This window comes from Stomoxys calcitrans, chromosome 2 (genome assembly GCF_963082655.1).
Source record: "Stomoxys calcitrans chromosome 2, idStoCalc2.1, whole genome shotgun sequence".
NCBI lineage: Eukaryota > Metazoa > Arthropoda > Insecta > Diptera > Muscidae > Stomoxys > Stomoxys calcitrans.
In genome coordinates, this window is record NC_081553.1 from 212256694 (window position 1) to 212279720 (window position 23027).

General features: G+C 32.5%; 2 protein-coding genes across 2 annotated transcripts; both read right to left on the reverse strand.

Annotated features, from left to right (window-relative positions):
* Positions 1-5856: 5856 nt before the first annotated feature.
* LOC131994836 (uncharacterized) lies at positions 5857-7044 on the reverse strand. Its single transcript, XM_059361758.1, has one exon. It carries the CDS (start codon positions 7042-7044, stop codon positions 5857-5859), a length of 1188 nt encoding a protein of 395 aa, XP_059217741.1.
* A 6363-nt stretch (positions 7045-13407) lies between these two features.
* On the reverse strand, positions 13408-15314 carry LOC131994837 (uncharacterized). The gene is made up of 3 exons (XM_059361759.1): positions 13835-15314; positions 13693-13777; positions 13408-13621 (listed from the first exon to the last, which is right to left on the reverse strand). The coding sequence occupies exons 1-3, from the start codon at positions 15015-15017 to the stop codon at positions 13408-13410; spliced, it is 1482 nt and encodes a 493-aa protein (XP_059217742.1). The 5' UTR covers positions 15018-15314.
* Between the last annotated feature and the right edge of the window lie 7713 nt (positions 15315-23027).

Sequence of the window (23027 nt, forward strand, 5' to 3'; positions counted from 1 at the left end):
AGAGTATGAGTCATCGATGACGTCATAACCCCACCCCACCCCAAACCCCACCCCACCCCAAACCCCACCCCACCCCAAACCCCAAACCGCACCCCACCCCATTGATGACGTCATAACCGCACCCCACCCCACCCCATTGATGAGGTGATAACCGCACCCAACCGCAGCCGATCGTAGCGCAGGTGGCGACCGCAGGGGGGTATGTGGTCAGATGGCGGGCCGCCGGTTGAAATGTGTGGACGGACATTAGGGCGCAGATCGCAGGGCGCAGATCGCAGATCGCAGGGCGCAGTGGCAGATTTCGATGATGACTCATCGCCCGTCATAACCCCACCCCACCCCAAACCCCACCCCACCCCAAACCCCAAACCGCACCCCACCCCATTGATGACGTCATAACCGCACCCCACCCCACCCCATTGATGAGGTGATAACCGCACCCAACCGCAGCCGATCGTAGCGCAGGTGGCGACCGCAGGGGGGTATGTGGTCAGATGGCGGGCCGCCGGTTGAAATGTGTGGACGGACATTAGGGCGCAGATCGCAGGGCGCAGATCGCAGATCGCAGGGCGCAGATCGCAGGGCGCAGTGGCAGATTTCGATGATGACTCATCGCCCAGAGTTGTGGTGAGGGTAGTTTAAAATTAGAATGATTATGCATGATTGTGTATGATTGTTAAGAATTGTGGTTTGAGTTGTTTATAATTAGAGTGGAGTGTGATAAGAAATGTGATTGGTATCGATAGTTATCCTGCAAAAAAAGAATTGTGGTTGGTACCGAGAGGTAACCTTTAACGCAATTTTTTGTATAAAAAGCTGAACAAATTGTTAGTAAACATGTAGTAGCAATTTGATTTTCAACTCAAAATTTAAGAAAATATTTATTATGGGATCAAACTTAAAGGAAATATCGGAGCAGGCTTCTTTCAAGAAGACTATTTTGTCCATTAACAACATGCCTTTCGATGAGTACTTCATCATACATCAAGCTGAAAGGAAGATGACTAAATTTGGCATGCGCTTGATGATTGAATTAAGTGATCATATTATGTTCCTGCCGGAGAAGTTTAATAATATTAATGATGAGGCCATGGCTGATCTTAATAGTGGAGTCTTATCAATTAAAAAGGAAAAAATTAGCGAAACTAATTATAAATTAGTATTTGAATCAATAATTTAATATTTTTTATATATAATAAAGAGAAAAAAAAATCTTTTTAATTTATGTATATTTAGTAGTTTATAAACTCTTATTATTTATTTTTTAATTTAGTTTATTTAAAAAGAAAAGCCCAAGGAAATTTAACCCCAACCAAAAATTTTTTTAATATATAATTTAGTTTAATTGAAAACCGAAAAAAAATCTTTTTAATTTATGTATATTTTTTTATTTAGTTGTTTATAAACTCTTATTATTTATTTTTTAATTTAGTTTATTTAAAAAGAAAAGCCCAAGGAAATTTAACCCCAACCAAAAATTTTTTTTTAATATATAATTTAGTTTAATTGAAAACCGAAAAAAAATCTTTTTAATTTATGTATATTTTTTTATTTAGTTGTTTATAAACTCTTATTATTTATTTTTTAATTTAGTTTATTTAAAAAGAAAAGATTTTGATTTTCACAACTTTTCTGATGAAGACTTGGAAAAATTCTTTGTATTTATATTAAAAAAATCTAAAACACACACATTCATTTTCATATAGAATTTTTATAGTGGTTAATATTTATTTTTCATGAGCTAAATTTAATTCATAAAAATGTTTCAGTGGTTAACATATATTTATAAAAAATATATATTTCCACAAAACTCAGAATTTTTATAGTGGTTAATATTTATTTTTCATGAGCTAAATTTAATTCATAAAAATGTTTCAGTGGTTAACATATATTTATAAAAAATATATATTTCCACAAAACTCAAAAGTTTTTATGGTAGGGTGTTATAGTGGTTAATATATATTTATAAAAATATACTGTACCACATATGCCTGCAACAGTTTTTGTACTAGGGTGTTATGTAAACATGTTTTCAGTGGATAACATATAATACCTGCTATGCTTACTCATAATTTAAAATTTCAATCATTGTGGTGAAGAAAATAACAAAGCTCAAACTCAAAAGTGTTGCGATAATAAAAATTGAAAAGTTTTCTGTTCTAGGATGATTTAGTGATTGACTTATATTTATAAATATTTGCTATACCACACATATTACTAAACGCAATTGCGGTAAAGGAAATTAAAAAAATTCAAGTTGAAATTAATAATTGGTTTCAAGTTTTTATGGTAGGGTGTTATGGTGGTTAATATATATTTATAAAATATACTGTACCACATATGCCTGCAACAGTTTTTGTACTAGGGTGTTATGTAAACATGTTTTCAGTGGATAACATATAATACCTGCTATGCTTACTCATAATTTAAAATTTCAATCATTTATATTTATAAATATTTGCTATACCACACATATTACTAAACGCAATTGCGGTAAAGGAAATTAAAAAAATTCAAGTTGAAGTTAATAATTGGTTTCACGTTTATATAATTCCACAAATGCCTGGTATGCTTTCTCATAATTTTAAATTTAAATCATGGTGGTGAAGAAAATAACAAAGCTCAAACTCAAAAGTGCTGCTATAACATAAATTGAAAAGTTTTCTGTACTAGGGTGGTATAGTGGTTAACGTATGCAAATGCAATGCAACAATGTAAATGTGCCCATGAACATTCCATTAAGGAAGAGGGGCGAACAGGGTGGTTAACTTATATTTATTAATATTTGCTATACCACACATATTACTAAACCCAATTGCGGTAAAGGAAATTAAAAAAATTCAAGTTGAAGTTAAGAATTGATTACACTTTTATTGCAAAGAATGCGATAGTATAAATTGTAGAGTTTTTGTAATAGGATGTAACGATTATATTTAATTATACAACTACAAATATTTATATTTTCTATCGAGTTCAGCTTGCAGTCCCATGTATGAATTCCATGTGTTGTTTGTATAAATGAAGTATATACATTTTTATATATCCTTAATTCTTCAATCATCTCTTCAAAAAATTGTTTATGTTCCTTATCAATGTAGGAGTTGTATTCTTTTAATAGATATTTTATATTCGTTGATAATATCATTTTCTTTGAGAAGTTACCCCAACAAAATGAAAAAAGGAACTAATGTATACTTACATTACATAGCCTTATATATCCTAAATAAAGAAAAAACGATATGTTTTTATTTTATTTGCTTTATTTTAAAAAAACATTAATAAATTGACTTAATAAAATAACATTTTTTTCAGCACATCTATAATTAGGGTGTTGTTTATGATAACTACAAATTTTCATATGCAAATTATTTTTATAAAGATTACATATGTTTGAACAGTTAGCATCATCTAAATTTATTATATTTATATCTTCTTCTATTAATTGCTTTATCCATTTTTGTTTTTCACATCCTTTCACAAATATTGTTAGATTTTCTTGTTTTTTTATAAATTTATTTAAATAATCGTTAAATTCTTTAAAAATTATGTTACCATCATTCCATCTCAACCCATGAAAATGTTTCGTAAGCCAGTTATTTGTAATCTTTTCCTTTAATGATAAGGAAGAAAATTTGCAAGGGGGGTATATAATAAACTTTTTAATTGTCTGATTATGTTCAAAAATACAAATTTCCTTCGCAATAAATTTATTATTTAAGAAAAAACCTTGAACATCTATAATTATGAAATTGTTTTTAGACATTTTTACTCATCGGTTGTTAAAATTACAATGATTGTTTTTAACTGTATTGTAAATATTTTTATAATTTTTAATTATTTTCGCAGCAGCTGCCTCTCCCTTTCTTTTATCCATATCATAGAATATACAATTACATGTATCTGGACCACATTGTGCGTTATCATTTGACCAAACACAGCAGTCATAGTGGTTACCAAATTTACTTTCTTTACATTTTAAACTATCCACAAATTCCAGATGAGATTTTATATTAATTAATTTATTTTTATCTTCTTCGGAATCGATATTGGTAAATGTTTTTAAAAAATTATATATTTCTTTAATCATATTGCTTTTTTTCTTATTCCGGTGAGAACTACTGTATACTCATGTGTAACGTTTGCAAATAATCATTAAGATCAAGCGTCCTGATATTTATACCATTTTCTTCCCTTTCAAATAATGGGTTAAATTCATTCGTACTTTGATTATATTTGTAATTATACTCAAATTTATTAGCATTATACTCAAAACAATAAATGTTGAGTTTGCGGTATGTGTAGTTACTGTAATAGCTACATATGAGTCTAATTTCTACATTTTCATATTTTAAGTTGAAATGACGGTAGAATACTGTAGAACTTTGAATGATCCCACCAATATTAGTTTCCTTTTCTATTAAGTCTTTTCTAAATACTTCAATGGCTTCATCAATAGTAAAAATTTTAGGTCTATCCGTTTGACTATTTCTCGGTGTTGTTGTTGTTGTTAGTGACTCATCGATTGTTGCATTATTTAATAATTGAATTGATAAATATACTCTTGCTCCTGTATTATTTGATAGTTTTATTCGAAATTCTATACGTTTACTAGTGTCACCATCAAAAATAGCATTTTGATTGGTATTATATCTATCATATTGATGATTTTGATTACATCTATTGTAAGGTATTGGATAGTATTGTTGTTGTTGTTGTTGAATACTAGGATATATTCTATATATGATAATTAAAACAACAACGTATATTAATTTATTTAAATACATACTACTATTCAATTCAATGTATATAAGAGAACTAATTGCTGTTTTCTAACTTATTTCCATTTTATATGTTTGAGTATAGTTCTCAATATCAGTTATTACAATATTTTCTAAATGTTTTTTGAGATCTTGAACTCGAACTTTCTCAATTTCACCATTACTTAAAATTCGTTCTTGTTCAATTTCACGATATTCAAAACAACTTATTTTTAGTTGACGTAACATGTAGTTACTATCATAAGTACAACGGATTGGTATATTTAAATCTTCATATTGTAAATTAAAATGACGATAAAAAGGTTCTGCAGCATCCAGTATACCACCAATATCTGCTTCTTTTGTAATTAACCTTTTGCGAAATGCTTCTATAGCTTCATCGACAGTAAAATATTTTTCTTCACTTTCTATAGGAATTATTGTAGTGGTGCTAGTTGATAAGTCTGCATCATCTGTTTCATTTTTTATATAAAAATCATCTCTGTTTTCTAATATTTCACTTTCTTTCATCATAACAAATGAAATATTTACTTTAAGAATATCTTTGTTTGGTAGTGTTAAATTAAATTCAACGGTTTTTGAATTTAAGTCGATTGTAGGATCAGATGTAATGGATAACGCTGAATCAGTTGTGGAATCAAATACAACTGGCAATGATAATGAATTATGAATTGTTACATGAAGTATAACAAAACAAAGTAATACCCAATATAATTTCATTATGTTAATTTATTATTTTCTTATATCTACACTATTGGAGGTGTGTTGGAGAGATACTAATTAATGTAGTATAAATACCCAACCTTATATATTCTATAAATGTAAAGCAAACACGAAATAAAAATTCTCTTTCTCTTCTCGACATTAATTCTCCCTCTCCCTCTTTATATTTATAATAATTCTACCTCTCCCTCTCCCTCTTTATATTTAAACAATAATTCTACCTCTCCCTCTTTACATTTAAACAACTCACCTATATATTAATTTTACATTATTAATAAAAAAAATCATTTTGTTTGTGTTTGTTTTTGCTTTTTATTTATTTTATGATTTCTATAGATAAAAAATATAGTTACATTTACAATAATTTTCTTACTTCATTTGTTAGAGGTATATATTCAAACATTTTATCATGAATAATTAAACAGTATAGAGATGTGTTCGGTGATATATTTTTAGATGTTTCCAATTCAATTCGTATATCGATGGGGCCAGTTTTTACTGTTTCATTTTGATGTGTTACATCAAGAACAATAATCGGTGCTTCACCCTTGAATTTTTCGCGCGTTAATAGAGGTTGCGGTTCACGTGTATAATAGCTTTGTTGAAATTTTATATACATATCATAAAGTAGGGCGAAACGGTTCCTATCAAACTTGAGGTTAAGATCATCATATGGATATGTATCAGAATTCAAATGAACCTTAATGTTTGTTATATCACAGTGAATAAATTTTTTTTCACTACTTTTGAATCCTAAAAGAAGAAAACGTGGTCGCTCATTTTCATTTGCAAGCTTAACATTCCATAAAACTTTTGTATTCGATGGAACTGCAGGATAATAATACATATCCCATGTTCTAAATGATAAATTTAGTGGTTGACGGTTATTAATTACTTTAAGCATTTGCAGCTTGTATACATCAGCAAGTTGAATATGTGGAACTTTCCATGTAATATTTAAAATTGATAGTTTACAGGTTTCACTGGAAATGATAGATTTCAATACATTCGTATCATCTTTTGATCGCAATAAAATTAATTCATGTTTAGCATTAACTATAATTTTATCAAAATCTTCAGCAAATCCAAGAAGCATTTTCAGTGGAACACAAAAATTAAAATATCCACTCACAAGAGTAAGATCATCTGTATTAAATGGAGCCCATCCTGCGTTGACTAGATTTCGACTTTCGCTTTCATTTAATGATACATAATTTTTTATTTCTGTTGCTATACCCAAATGACGTGTACGATCAATTTCTATACCATTAAGTTCATATCTTATCTCATCAAATAAGTGTGCTATGCAATTGTTTAATAACTTTATCGATGCTGATACTGTAGAGTCCGCTTTTGTTGCAAAACCTTCAATGTATAAAAAACTCTCACCAGGAACGACATACAGGTCTTGGTTTTGAATGGAAATCCTAATTTCATCATTATTTTGAAATGATTGTAAATATGATATATAGCTGTGATACTCCTTTCTTATTATAGCATTATCAAATTGTGGTTTTTGTAAAACATTAATAATGTTACTCATTTTTAAACTCAACCCTTTATTATTTTAGTGTGAAACCCAAACTTTCCAGGAACTCTTGGTTAGTTTTACTTAAAATATTTCTCTTTTTCCTTTTTAATCCTTTATGTTTCCTGTTGTGGTGATGTGATATTTTAGTTGTGTATCCCTTCAAAGTTGATGGTTGAGTGATTGTTATATCCGCAAATACCTCCTTTTTGTTAAATATTATCATTCTTTAGATGGTTTCAAGTGTAATCTAATTGAAATTTTTTCCCCACGAAAGTTTATCAATTTTCCAGATTGATCAACAACTTTCAAAACAATGGTATTTATTGTGTTTGTATTAACAGGTAGATATATAACGTTAGTAGGATTTTCCGTGATTTTATATCCTGGGCTAACGACGAGTGAAAACTGATGAAGAGTGTGCGCTGACTTGTTGTTTATATAGGATCCTGTTACAATATTACACTCAATAACTATAGTGTTTACTTTTGTAATTTCTATCACTTTATCAGAATAGTGATCAACATTCGATTCAAGTACTCTTTTACTAAAACCTAATAATGAACCAATAGTGTTTTCTTTATCAAAATAAATTGGATCAAGCGTACTCTTCAGATATGTTTGAAGTGTATTGTAATTTGCTTTCATAATAAGATTTCCATTTTTTTTATTAAGCTTGCGATATTCATCCGTTATTAACTCAGATATATTCGAAAATTCATATGATCCAAGAGGAATAGTTATTTCATGTCCACCTATATGAAATTTATTGTTCTCTTCATCAACATTTGGTATTGAGTGATATGTATCAAAACTTATTAAACCGCAAACATAGCTTTGTTTCAAAATTATTGGTGGAAAGTAGTTGGCGACAAGTACTGATTTTTCATCATTTAAGGTTAATGTTATCGACATCTCTACGGTTGACGTTAGAATAAATGATTTATGTAATTGATTATTCTTTTATTGTGAAATATTATTAGCATTTATCCAAGAGTTATGCTCTGAAGAAAATCCTAACCATTTTACATAAAGTCTATTTCCTCTCCTTCTAATCACTTTTTCCACTAAATATGTGTGTGGAAATTTGGTTTTTGATAGCTCATATTCATAGAAACCACCTTCTATATCCCTTCCTTGATAGTCCTTAAGTATATATGTATTAGGATTTGTATTTTTAATAGATTTAACTGTAAATATTTCGGTAGTCCAATTTGGTGTATATCCTTTTTCAAAATGTTGTTTATATTTACTTATTCGCACATTATCATTGATTTTAAACTTTGGTCTTTTAAATACCTTGAGGTTGTTGTAGACTGAATCTAAAAGTGATTTCTCATTTAAGGAATTCACATCATTCGGCGACATTTTTATAGTTCGATGAAATGTGTTATTATATATATTAACTAGGTTTTTATATATATCAATCCATTTATAATTTCCACGAAAACTAAACTCTTTCCACATTTTTCCTTTCAGTGTTCTATTAAATCGTTCTATGATTGATGCTTTTAGAGTGCTGTATGTTGAATAATGATTTATATGATTTGTTTGCATAAGTTGAGAAAAATTGTTATTAAAAAACTCCTTTCCATCATCAGTTTGTAAATTTTTGGGTTTTCGACTACTTTGATTGAAAACTTTCTGCATAGCCTTTACTACACTTTGAGCTGTTTTATTTTTTATTGCTTCAACCCAAGCTTTTTTCGAGAATGTATCTATAACGGTTAAAAGATATCGATATCCGCTGTTAAAGTTCACATAACTACCCATTTCAACAAGATCCGCTTGCCACAAATCATCGATACCCTTCATAACCACTCGTCTCCTTCCAAAATTTTTTCGTGCTTGCTTGTGTAGTTCATTAACAATTTCTCTCTTATCCTGGTTAAGCTCCATATTGATGTTGTCGATTGAAGTAAAAATTGTTTTGTTTTGATGTTATATACCCTCTACTATATCTTATTTTTGATTTTAAATATTTAATTAAAATATTTATTTTTTCTAGTATATCCAATACTTTGAAAAAGAAAATCTTCGATGGAATCAAATCGGATATTTATTATTTTTAAAGTATCTTCAATAATTTTTTTCGTATCTTCAATATTATGATTTTTCAAAATATTCAAATTGGTACTCAAGTTGTTGTTAAATTGATCAATCACACTTTTTAGTTTAGTTAAATCACTGTTTATAGCTTCAATATGTTTTTTATTTTCTAGAACAATTTTTTCCACTTCAACCCATTTGAAAATATATTCTTTCATTTTTTCTATATGTATGTCTTCTTTTAGTTTGTTCTGTAATTCTTCGAATCTTCTAAGTATTTCATCTTGCTGATTTTTGATTTTATTTTCGATTTTATCTATTTTTTTTTTCAAAAATATTTTTGTTACAGCATCATCAGGATCAGAGGGAGCACTTAAATTAGTTATTTTCTTCCCATGAAAGTTTAAAGCATTGTTGTGAATAGTAATTCCAAGTGATCTACCTAAACTCAATTTTAGCATTGCATTGTTGACTTGGTTTTTACTTCCGCTCTCTCCAAATTTATTGATTGTATACATTTTTGATTTTTTTATTTAATAATATGTGCTTCTCGCAATTCTTCAACAATTGAAATAATTTCGTTTTTGTGATTGTTGTGACCAACACCTTCAGATGAAAGGAGCAATCTTAATCTGTCAACCAATTCGTTAGGGTCATCCCAATATATATAATTTGGTTTGTGATTGTCTAATGATTTCAAACTCAATCCATTACCTTTGGATATCCTATTTGAATTCACATCAAATAACCGTTTTATTATAAATTGATATTTATAAGCTTGAGTTCCCTTAATTTGTTCTCCTGGTGAATAATTTCTTTTATGAGCATTTGTTTTCATCAAAATATCCTTATATTGATTTAAATCCTTCTTTGTATAATGTTGAGGTTTAATGTGAAACATGAGTTGAAATAGTCCGGGAGACATTTTCCAAATAGATTCCCCAATTTGAATAGAGTTACATCCATTAAATTTTAATTGATTTTTTCCAAAATACATATTTCCATTTGTATCTATATGAAATCCATAAACTTTATCTAATTGTCTATTATCGATAAGTGTTTGTAGAACGTTGGGTAATGAAGATGCTACATTTATGTCTGATAGATTATCACTACTCAATTTTATTCGCTTTCTATCAATATTTAATTGCGTAACAGCTTTTCGTTTATTCAATTTTGATGAGATATCATTATTCAATTTTATACGTTTTCTATCAAGATTTAATTGTGAAACACCTTTCCGTTTATTCAAGTTTAATTGGTTGTTATTAATCAATTTTAAACGTTTTCTATCAGTATTTAATTGTGAGGGTCTTTTTCGTTTATTTATATTTATGATTTTGTTGTTAGTTAATTTTATACGTTTTTTATTAGTATTTAACTGAAATTCACATTTTCGTTTTGAAAATAGATGTGATTTTTTCATCCGCTTATTATCGTTATCGTCAAATAAACTGAGATTGTTATCATTAGATCGTTTTAATTTTTCTCTAAGCTCATTCCGATTCACTCCACATTTTTCTAGTGTATAATCTTTTCTCTTTAAATCAACTGGAATATTATAATTTTTTCTTATCCTTTTATTAGTGTTATTTTCATCTGATGAAAATTTTCGTTTTTGTGAAAATTTCTCTATATCCATCTGTTCTATTTCTGAATTATCTTCTTTATGTGTAGAATTTACTATATTCGGAAATATTGTTGATGAATGTTGATTATTATATCTTTCATTATCATTACTTGAGGTAATATCTCTCATTTGAAGTCCATTGCTAGACATATAGTCATCATCATCATTATAAATGTCTGATATAAAGCTATCATCATCATCATCATCATCCTTATTGTTTTTATCAAGTTTTCCATCGTCTTCATATTGTTTATTATAATCATAAATATTTTTATCATTATATTTATTAGAATACTGATTACTTTCTTTTTTGTTCTCATCTAGTTTTCCTATAATATCCTTCAAAGGTTTGGTTATTGGTTGAAATGTATCTTCTAATAGATTATCCCTATCTATTTGATTAAGTTTAATGTTTTTTAACTTTTCTTTCAATACTGCTCGTGTTTTTACAATTTCCTTCAACAAATTGTGTCTCTTCATGATTGGATAATTTATTTTTTATTTTTTTTGGTTATGTATCCATCTGCTTCCGATCTGCTTTACATCTGCTACCGATCTGCTTTATATCAGCTACCGATCTGCTTTATATCTGCTACCGATCTGCTTTCTTTCTGTCACCAATCTGCTCTCTATTCTGTTTATAATCTACATTATATCTGTTATCAATCTGATTTATATTATAACTGAATAAAACAATTGAATCCTTTGCGATATCGACCTTTATCAATGGGATCATCCTTGCTCACAATAAGAAATCCATATTTATCTTTCCAACATTCACTACAAAGCTTTAAAAAATCTTTAAATGTCATGTCACCCAAGACATGATCATTATATATATGTTTAATATTCATTTCATCTTGCTTAAATATGATAATCATGTTTGCATTATCACGTATTAAGTGTTTAGGAATCCTTGTATATGTTTGACATAAATAAAAACAATCAATGTGTTTATGTCTTCCCATACAAAAATAATCCCTTATAGTATTTTGTTTATCGCAAATTACATCATCAAATACCATTATAGAATGCATATTTGCTTTGGCTGGACTTATAACTTTTTCATTTTCAGAGAATGTGAATAGGTTTATTCCTTTGATTGGAGTAATCAATTTTTTTAAATATTGATATTTTGGTTGATATAAAGATTTAGAATATATATATATATTCCTGAATTTGAGGCCATTAGGGCTTTCTATGAGACTAATCATAACATTTGTTTTACCACAATTTGATGGGCCTACTATAAGGGCACGTATAGAATTTGGTAATAAAGTACTATGTACAATCCTTTTTTTCTGTGAACAGACATTATCAATGTTTTTCACAGCAATCTGTTTAGTTTGTTCTATTAAACGCATATTGCTAACTAAACTTTTTCAATATAAATTTAAGTATATATATACAAAAACTCTTATTTTCATTTAAATCGTGTACCCTATCACTACATAATCAAAAAAAAATTATGGTTATTAATTACAAGATTTATAATAAATGTAAACAGTCTGTTACTGGATTTGGATTGGTAAACAACTTAATTAATAATCTTCCATTTGAAGTGCATTTACCTGGATATCAATTTTGTGGACCAGGAACTAAGTTAGCACAACGTTTAGCACAAGGAGACAAAGGAATAAATTTATTGGATTCAGCTTGTAGAGAACACGATATTGCATACTCACAAAATAAAGATATTCATTCTCGTCATCAAGCTGATAAAGTTTTAATAGAAAAAGCTTGGCAAAGAGTTAAATCAACAGATAGCAATTGGAAAGAACGAGCAAACGCTTGGTTAGTAACAAACTTACTTAAAGCAAAAGTTAAATTCGGACTCGGTATGACAACAAAAAGAAAAATGAAGAAAAAGCAATGTAAGCAAAAATTATTTGCATCGACAGTTAAGAATACTTTAAAAGTATTAAAAGATAAGAAACCTAACAATATATATGATGCTGTAAAAATTGCAAAAAACGTTGTACATTCAAGTTTTAAAAATAAAAAGAAGAGTAATATTGGTGTACCAAGAGTCATTCGAGTACCAAAAATTGGTGGATTTCTACCAATAGTTCCAATTTTAACTGCGTTATCAGCCCTTGGAGGTTTAGCAACTGGAGGATCGGCTATTGTAAAAGCAGTTAAGGATATCAAAAATGGGAAAGAACAATTAGCTGAAGCTACTCGTCATAACAGATATATGGAATCAATTGCTATGGGAAAAGGATTATATCTTAAACCTTATAAAAAAGGATATGGACTTTACTATAAACCAGCTCCAAAAAACTTCTAAGTAGATTACCCAATCGACCATTGACGGATATCGATTTGGTTAAGTACTGCAAGCCATTGAAACACTTTAGAGGGGTTTTTATGCGTGACTCATTACCAAACAAACCACTACGACAAGAATGTGGAATAGTTAATTTAGATACAACTAATGGGCCAGGAACACATTGGGTTGCCTATTACAAAAATTACAACTATAAGGAATATTTTGATAGTTTTGGTAATTTACAACCACCGTTGGAAATTATTAATTATTTAAAACCACCTATCGAATACAATTATAAACAAAAACAAAAATTTAATACTTACAATTGTGGTCATTTATGTATACAATTTCTCTTTAATAAATATAATATCTTGTGAAAAAAACAAAACAAACAAAACCATTTTTTTCTTTTAATTATTTTTTTATTTTATAGTGTCCCCAAAATTGAGAATGGAATATCTAATTTATGTTTAAAATTCTTAAATTTAAGTATTTTATCTTTATCTGATGGCATTGTTGTCACCATCTTTTTACACTCACGTTTGTGTTTCTCTAGTCTACTACTTGAAGAAACATGAGTTAAGCAGGTGTTACAAAAATGAATCCTATTTTTATTCTTTGTTATAGAACTTCGCAACAATCTAAAAATATATATATTTTTTTAATAAATTAGTATTGTATTGTAATCAAAATAATATCTTATTATTTTTACCTTGATATATTTTTTATCCAGATGTAATGAAATTTATCATCCTCTTCTATTAGGAGAAGATTGATGTGAGTTGATTTCTCAGCTTCTGTAAAATAGTAAGGACCTATAATCTTAGCATCCTCTAAACCGAACACATTTATACTTATATCAGGATTCTGCAACTCAAAGACTCTGATTTTATTTATGGTAAGGGGAAATTCCATGTTTTCAAAATTTAATATTATATTATTTTCCAATGTTATAATGTGTGCCTTAATGTCCGTTACTTTGTAGTTGCTACATTTATGTGGTTTCTTTTCCTTTGGAAGTGGATTTAATGCTGATATTATTGCCCATTTAAAACAATAGACATCATTGTTTTGCACATTGATGCAAGCCTTTTTATTCCTTATTTTGGGAGGAAGATTTATGTATTGAGATCCTCTCAAACATGTATATTTGTTGATGTTGATCTCTAGATGTTTTATTTCGATTAAAGTCCATCCACTATCTCGTTCTTGGAATTCACTCATTTTTTTAATTATTTCATTACAATTTTCAATATAATGATTTAAAATTTCTTCCAGTGTACTTGAGGGAGATAGTACCAACATTTTTGTGTGATGTGTAAATAAACTAATTTCATCTTCCGCTTTCTCTTTCATCAAAATATAATTACAATGTAGTGTACAATTATATTTAATAGATTCATGCTTTTGCAACGCCTTTTGAATTATATTGATTACTTTTTCTTGAATTGATTTGAAAAAGTTTTCGGGTATCAAGTTATTGATCTCACTATTTTTTATTTTATAACTTTCTATTCGATTTTGAAAGCTAGATCCAAAGCAAGACACATCCTTATCTAACCATTTTACACACTTATCGATGTGTGTGTTAGTGCTGATATGATTCTTCCACTGATTTTTTGGAATAGCTAAATTGCAATTTTCACAGTATACCGTTTTTTCCTCTTTTTTTTCATTGTGGTCCATTGACTTCATATGCTTTAAAAGCTCTGGATAAGTACTAAAATTCTGATTACATTTCACACACTCAATTGAATGTTGTAAACGCAAATGACGATTCAAAGATTGATTATGTTCGTAAGTTTTCTCACAAATATTACATACAAATTCTCTCATTTTTATAACAATAATTTTGAATTTGATTAAATAAATGATTTTTAATATAATGATTACAATATGAAACCGTTTGCCCTTTTTATACGAAAACAAATATAATTTTTTACTCTTGTTCTTCCTGGGAAAAAATAGAACTACACTGACCACAATTATTTCATCACACTCCAGTGTGGTGGTCACACAACATTCAACATTAATCATAAACTCTCACACTCAAACCAAACTATAGCCTGCGGTCAGCAATCTACATCACCCACCCTCCAACACTAGTTGAAGTTGGGCGATGAGTCATCATCGAAATCTGCCACTGCGCCCTGCGATCTGCGCCCTGCGATCTGCGATCTGCGCCCTGCGATCTGCGCCCTAATGTCCGTCCACACATTTCAACCGGCGGCCCGCCATCTGACCACATACCCCCCTGCGGTCGCCACCTGCGCTACGATCGGCTGCGGTTGGGTGCGGTTATCACCTCATCAATGGGGTGGGGTGGGGTGCGGTTATGACGTCATCAATGGGGTGGGGTGCGGTTTGGGGTTTGGGGTGGGGTGGGGTTTGGGGTGGGGTGGGGTTATGACGTCATCGATGACTCATACTCTCGATGCTCAAAGTTCTAAAACCCCCTTATATATACTACTCAGATCGGACTATATTTAGTTATGGCTGTCATATAGACCGATCTCCAGATAAAGGGTCTGAAGCCCATATAAGCTTTATTTTTTTTCAGGTTTCGCCAAAATTTTAAACAGTGGGTAGTTTTACACCTCCCAACATAGGACCCAAATATGGGTTGTATCGGACAATATTTGGACATAGCTTCGAAACAGAGCGATCTGCCTATAGAGGGTCTGAAGCACATAAAGGCTTTATTATACCCTGCACCACCACTGTGGTTCAGGGCTTTATAGATTTGTGCATTTGTTTGCAACGCTAAGAAGGAAAAGAGCTAGACCCATCGATAAGTATACGGATTGGCTTAGATTCACTTCCACTTCACTTCGATTAAGCTACGTCCGTCTGTCTGTCTGTCCATGTCATCTTGTAATCAAGGTACAGGTCGCATTTGTTGTCCGATTTTCACAAAATTTTGCACAGGTGTTTTTTTTTGGTCCAAGAACAAACGCTATTGATTGTGAAAAAAAATCGGTCCAGATTTAGATATAGCTCCCATATATATCTTTCATCCGATGTGCCCTTTTAAAGCTGTAGAAGGCACAATTTTGCTCCGATCCTTACCAAATTTGACACGAAGTGTTTTTTTTAACGAAACAAAATGCTTGCAAATTATTTTGAAATCGGTTAAGACTTAGATATAGCTCCCTTATATATCTTTCATCCGATATGGACTTTTAAAACTGTAGGAGCTGCAATTTTGGTGCGATCTCTACCAAATGTGGCATGAAATGTTTCGTTTGAAGTCCCAATATGTGTGCAAAATTTCATCTAAATTGGTTCAGATTTAGATATAGCTCCCCATATATAATTTTCGTCCGATTTGACCTATAAAGGCTGTAGAAGGCACAATTTTGGACCGATCTCTACAAAATTTGGCACGAAGTGCTTTCTATGACGTCCTAATATGTGTGCAAAATTTTATCATAATCAGATCAGATTTATATATAGCTCCCGTGTATATCTTTCATCCGATATGCCCTTTTAAAGCTGTAGTAGCAACAATTTTGGTCCCATCTTTAAAAAATTTGGCATTGAGCATTTTATTCAATGTTCTCATATGAGTGCAAAGTAGCATAAAAATCGGTCCAGATTTAGATATAGCTCCCATATATATTTTTCATCCGATATGGCCTTTTAAGGCTGTAGAGCCATAATTTTGGTCCGATCTCTACAAAATTTTTCGTGAGATGGTTTAATTGACATCTCAAAACGTGTGCATCATCATTATTCGATATTTCAATAGGTATGCAAGACTAAAGTCAGATTATTGGGTTGCCCAAAAAGTAATTGCTGATTTTTCAATTCTGTCAGTTATAAGTGCTATCTATTAAAAGTATTACGTATACTCGGTGGTGTAGGGTATAATATAGTCGGCTTCGCCCGACTTTGCCTTTCCTTACTGGTTTTTATCCGATTTCGCTGAAATTTGTAATACAAAATTCAACAGTCCGTGTCAAATTTGGGTGCATAAGTTATCCAATTTTCACTAGATTGTGGCGAAAGGGGGTTTACATATACACCTGAGGTGGTGGGTATCCAAAGTACTGGCTTAGGTGTATGTCTATAATGGCATGGGGCAAATAAATAGCTCCTCCACTCCACTCCACTAGCCTCCACTTTTCAACCTAGTCTTACCTAAAGGGAATGTTTCATTAAAAATTGAAAAATGGATAGTCTTTAATGAAATTATAGTAAAAATGTTTAAAGTTACTCTTAAACCTTTTGGGCCTCCTCATAAGAGAAGCATTTTGCAGTGGATTTCGCTGTGACTGCGAATAGTGAGTGGTGCTAGATTCTTTAACATCAGTGCCTAGCATGTTGTAGATTAGACCATATTTGGATAAAGCTGCCTTCTTTTTGTTCGTAAATAGTTTATTTTCATCGAACTTTGATGGAATTTGAATGGTGGTGTGTATCCCCAAATTTGCCTGGTCATGCTTAATGCAGTTCCACTTGTCTTTATTTTTGTTTTGTTTGTGAACTTCATTCTAAGTTTTTGTTCTTTTGAAACTTCCTTTGAAATGCATGATTGTTACTAGCGATATTCAAATATTTTAATTAAAATGAAATATAAACTTACATGGCTCAGCACCCAACAATCATTTGAAAGAAAATCCTTTGTGTTTTTTTTTAATATTTGTTATCTGAGATCAAGGAGCCTTTACATCATAGCTCTTTGGCTGGTGTTCTTTCTTCACATCCATTAAATAATCTGTGAGTGAGAATAATGAAATGTGTATAAGTGTTGTGTATTCCCTTCCCAGACGTGGCACACACGCCCACAAACACATAGACACCTGACCTCTTAGGTCTTCATTCTCAAATGACAATATTTTGCATGTTAATTATGTTAAAATCAAAATCTACCTAAGGCTACTTGGGATAATTTTGTTTTTGTTATTGTTTATGCAAAGGGATGAGATGTTAATTAGGCAACCTTAAATTTAGCATGATTTTTGAATGAGGATATTCTTTTATGTTTACCAGCAAGTTTGTTGTTTTTCGGCCTGTCCTAAGAGGTTTTTTATGGTTCTCTCTTTCTCTCTCTCTCTGTTACTTTGGATGTTTAGCAGAAGATGAGGAAAAGGCAAATCAAAAATGAGTAAACTGACAGCCTTAAAAATCAACAACCAACCGAAAGCCTAAGGCAGTAGGTCTTACAAAAGTTTTACCGAAGTTGTGCAACTTAAACAATAAAATGTTCCTTAATTATCACGAAAATGTAAATTTTCCAATGGAGGATTAAAATCATTATCAGCGAACCATACTTGTGGCTTTTCCAAGGGTTTGACTTCAAATGAAATTAGAGCAAAAATTGAGTTTAGGATGATTTGGGGTGGAGTAAGATGGGGGATATACTGAGGCCATTTTTCAGAAAAGGTTAAGTTAAGTCCCGAAATGTTTAATGGTATAAAGGGTGGTGTTGTGACCCTTTTGCATTTAGCCTTGTGAAGCTGGACACTTTTTTTTTAAAAATTTATAAAAAAAAAATTGCGCATACGGAGGTTTCCAAACTAAACCACCAGGTGGGCTATGGGTTGTACTCTCAAGGTCTAGAACTGGTCATATCGAAAAGGTTACCTTACCACTGAAGTTTGTATCAAGCGGAGATCCTTGCAATTAAAGAAGTGGTAGAATGGCTAAGATATTGGGTTGCCCAAAAAGTAATTGCGGATTTTTCATATAGTCGGCGTTGACAAATTTTTTCACAGCTTGTGACTCTGTAATTGCATTCTTTCTTCTGTCAGTTATCAGCTGTTACTTTTACTTGTCATAACGACGATTGGCATTAATATCTTCTCAGACAGCCAGGCAGCCACTAAATCCCTGGAGAATGTATTTCTGAATACAGAAACCGACCTCGACTGTGGCAGATCTCTCAACGAGATGTCTGAACAGTTCAAAATTCATCTGTTCTGGGTGTCGGGCCACAAAGATATCCCAGGCAATTCTAAAGCGGACGAGCTTGCGAGACTATTAACTACCCTACACATTCCAGGGAAACTGGAAACTGTGGGTATGCCTCTAGCGACATGTAAGCTAAGTTTTCAGGACCTGGCCCGAAAGACAATGCATGAAAGATGGTCACAAAGTTGGGGCTGTGAGCATTCCAAAACTATATGGCCTAATATAGACTTGAAGAGGTCTACCGCTTTGCTGTCATTGGCTGGAACAGATGTCTCAGTCATTGTGTTCATCATGGCAGGTCTATGTCTAATCGGAAAACATGCAGACAGACCGAAGGTTGCCAGCAACGACTTTTGGAGAAGCTGTAAGGACATAGAAGAAGAAGAGACTATAGAACACCTGCTGTGTGTGTGCTAGAGATCATTCTATATGGCAGCTATTGGGTTGCCCAAAAAGTAATTGCGGATTTTTTAAAAGAAAGTAAACGCATTTTTAATAAAACTTAGAATGAACTTTAATCAAATATACTTTTTTTACACTTTTTTTCTAAAGCAAGCTAAAAGTAACAGCTGATAACTGACTGAAGAAAGAATGCAATTACAGAGTCACAAGCTGTGAAAAAATTTGTCAACGCCGACTATATGAAAAATCCGCAATTACTTTTTGGGCAACCCAATATGTTTAGTTAAAAAGTTCCACACAACGAATTGATACAGCTGGATTTGAAAGGGACAAAAACTATGCAGACAGACAGATGACCAATTGTACAGACGAACACTACTAAAACAAATTTAAAGTTGTTCTGAGGTGATGGACACACTTCATCACTACGGCAGTAGTAAGAGTTTACACCCTTATTCGTGTTTTAACAAAAATTATTGTAAAAATGTGAATCTTCTGTCCGAATTGCTTAAAAAAAAAACCTAATAATAAAATTCTTAGGTTGATCCCTTGGATGTCATGGCTGCACGTGTTATAAAGGTAGGCGTTTCAAAAAAACTTGTCTTTTATGGCATTAATAATAGTGGTGGATATTCAAACTTTTTTCCCGCCCTGTATAATGCATTTTTACTTGTTTTCAACCACTTTCCATCATAGTAAACGCCTACATAACCAATTAAAAATAATTTTTGACATTTTCCCAACCACTTACAGTTCTGTTTTTCATAGCACCTTGGATGTTGTGAAAATTTCCAAGGCAATATGTCCCATGCTTAGCTATATGTGCTTGCTAGACATATCATGTCTACTGTGCGGGATTTTCGTTGCCTCTTCAATTCATTTACATTAGTGAAGAACAAAGCCATGGTAATTAGGCTTGCTTTGTTAGTTAGTATTAGATATTCAAATCAAATCAATTTTTGTTTTTCTATAGAAAAATTCTTGTAGGCTGTCATATAGATAAACAAAATTGACAGCATTATCAAAAAGGTCAGGTGTGAAATACACGGAAAAAAACGAATAAAATATAGGCAGATAATCTGAAAAACTTTAAGTCTGAAAAGGTCTCAAGAAATCATGAAGACAAAAAGGGGTGAGTAGAGTTTTACGCCGAGCTATACCTAACTGGGAAGAAGCGGTAGATCCTTGTATCCGTTAAGGAGGCAGGGGTAGGTTTAAGTGGCCGTCCGCCATCACACTCACTAGGACGTTTTCTTCCATTCTGATATCAAAGGAAAAGGAGAAGTAAAATGATTTCTAGTTCAATGAGGAGGGACCTCTTTTTTTATAGGCGAGTCCGAACGGCTTGCCCCTGTGAGAGAAGTTGGGGAGAAGTTTTTTATACGAATTCTATGTCTGGCATAGTACCCTAAAAATGTCGCCAGCATTAGGAGGGGACAACTTCCGCTGACAATTTTTGTGATGTTCTCGCCAGGATACGATCGCAGGCAAAATTGGACAAAAAATTTGCCTTTTATGGGCCCAAGACCTTAAATCGAGGGATCGGTCTATATGGCAGCTATATCTAAATCTGAACCGATCTAGGCCAAATTAAAGAAGGGTGTCGGAGGACCTAACAGAACACACTGTACCAAATTTTGGCAATATCGGACAATAAATGCGCCTTTTATTGGCCTAAGACCCTACATCGGAGGATCGGTCTATATGGCAGCTATATCCAAATCTGGACAGATCTAGACCAAATTGACGAAGTATGTCAAAGGGCATAACACAACTCACTGCCTCAAATTTCAGCAAAATCGGATAATAAATGTGGCTTTTTTGCGCCTACGATCCTAAATCGGAAGATCGGTCTATATGGCAGCTATATCCAAATCTGGACCGATCTGGGCGAAATTGACGAAGGATATCAAAGGGCATAACACAACTCACTGTTTTAAATTTCAGTAAAATCGGATAATAAATGTGGCTTTTATGGGCCTTAGACCCTAAATCGGAGGATCGGTCTCTATGGCAGCTATATCCAAATCTGAACCGATCTGGGCGAAATTGACGAAGGATGTCGAAGGGCCAAACATAACTCACTGTCCCAAATTTCAGCAAAATCGGATAATAAATGTGGCTTTTTTGGGCCTACGATCCTAAATCGGCGGATCGGTCTATATGGGGGATATATGAAGATATAGTCTGTTATAGCCCATCTACGAACTTAACCTGTTTATGGACAAAAAAAAGACTCTGTGCAATATTTCTCATTTTTTCAATATCAATATCTATATCTCTATTTTTAAAGACTGTAGCGTGATTTCAACAGACAGACGGACAGACGGACGGACATGGCTAGATCGTCTTAGATTTTTACCCTGATCTAGAATATATATACCTTATAGGGTCGGAAATGGATATTTCGATGTGGTGCAAACGGTGGTGGGTATAATATGCAGAATTGTCGATTGGAGTGAAGATCAGCCAGAGGCATTGCAAGAGCTACGATGCATCCAGAAAGTGTCACAGTTTGGTGCAGTTTATGGGCTGGTGGCATCATTGGACCGTACTTCTTCAAGGTTGATGCGAATCGTAACGTAACTATGAATGATTAGCGCTACTGTGAGATGATGCCACATGCCACACAGCACGCGTAGCAATGGACTTATTAAGAGGAGATTACGATAAACGGGCAGGTCAATTTGAAGCCTAGATCGTGCGATTTAACGCCTTTAGACTATTTTATGTGGGTCATGTCCACACAGACAAGCTAATGCTTCAATTGAAGCATTGGAAGACAATATTGAGTGTTTTTACTCGTTTTTGTATTTCTTGATCTTAATCGTCATGACATTCTAAGTCGATAGATAAAAAATATATTTTTTGAAACTTTTCACCGACACTTTTTATGAATGCAGATCAATGGGTATTGCAAATGGGCCATATTGGTTCAGATTCGGCTATAGGTTCCATATCAACCGATCTTCAGATCTTACTATTTGAGATCTTAGGCCCCTGGAAGTTGAATTTGTTATCCGATTTGGCTGAATATCTAGCATTTAGTTGTTGTTGTGTCAGAGTGATGTGTTCTATCTTTAGTCTGCTTGATTCTGTTGAGTGTCCATATCCAGGAGCTCCGCGACTAAGATGGGGAACGTCCAGAAGGATTTGGATCTGAGACGAGTGGGTCTGGCAGGGCATTTAAACAGGTGACGTGTGTCATGTGGTCCCTGACCACAATTGGGACATACATCTGGCATGTTGGCATTAAAACTTGCTCTGCAGGATCTGCACCTGCCGGATCGTAATTGAGACAGAACTACTCTGGTTTGTCAGGGGAGGTCAATTTCTTCAGGTGCAATAGAAGGCGGTCGTTCTCCAAGGAGCACATTAACCCGGTTGCTATTCACCGCATCTGCAACCGTGTCTGCATGAATGTTGTCTAGGCACGCTTGATACGCCGCTTGATCTTCTTGTTCTCTCTGGAAGCGCTGGACCTCACTCTCTAGCAAATGTAGATCTACCTTAATGCTTCTGGTCAGTGAATATCTATGAAGGTGATGATTTGGATGGTCTCTGCGGTGACAGTCCGTAAGGTATTGTTTAGACAGCATGTAGTTATGTCTTCGCACGGGTAGGATCTTTGTCTCCTGATGGAGATGGTCCACATCAGAACTGAGGAGACAGCCCGTTGCGGTTCGAAAGGCGGCTTTCTGACAGTTCTGTATATTAATCCACTATGCG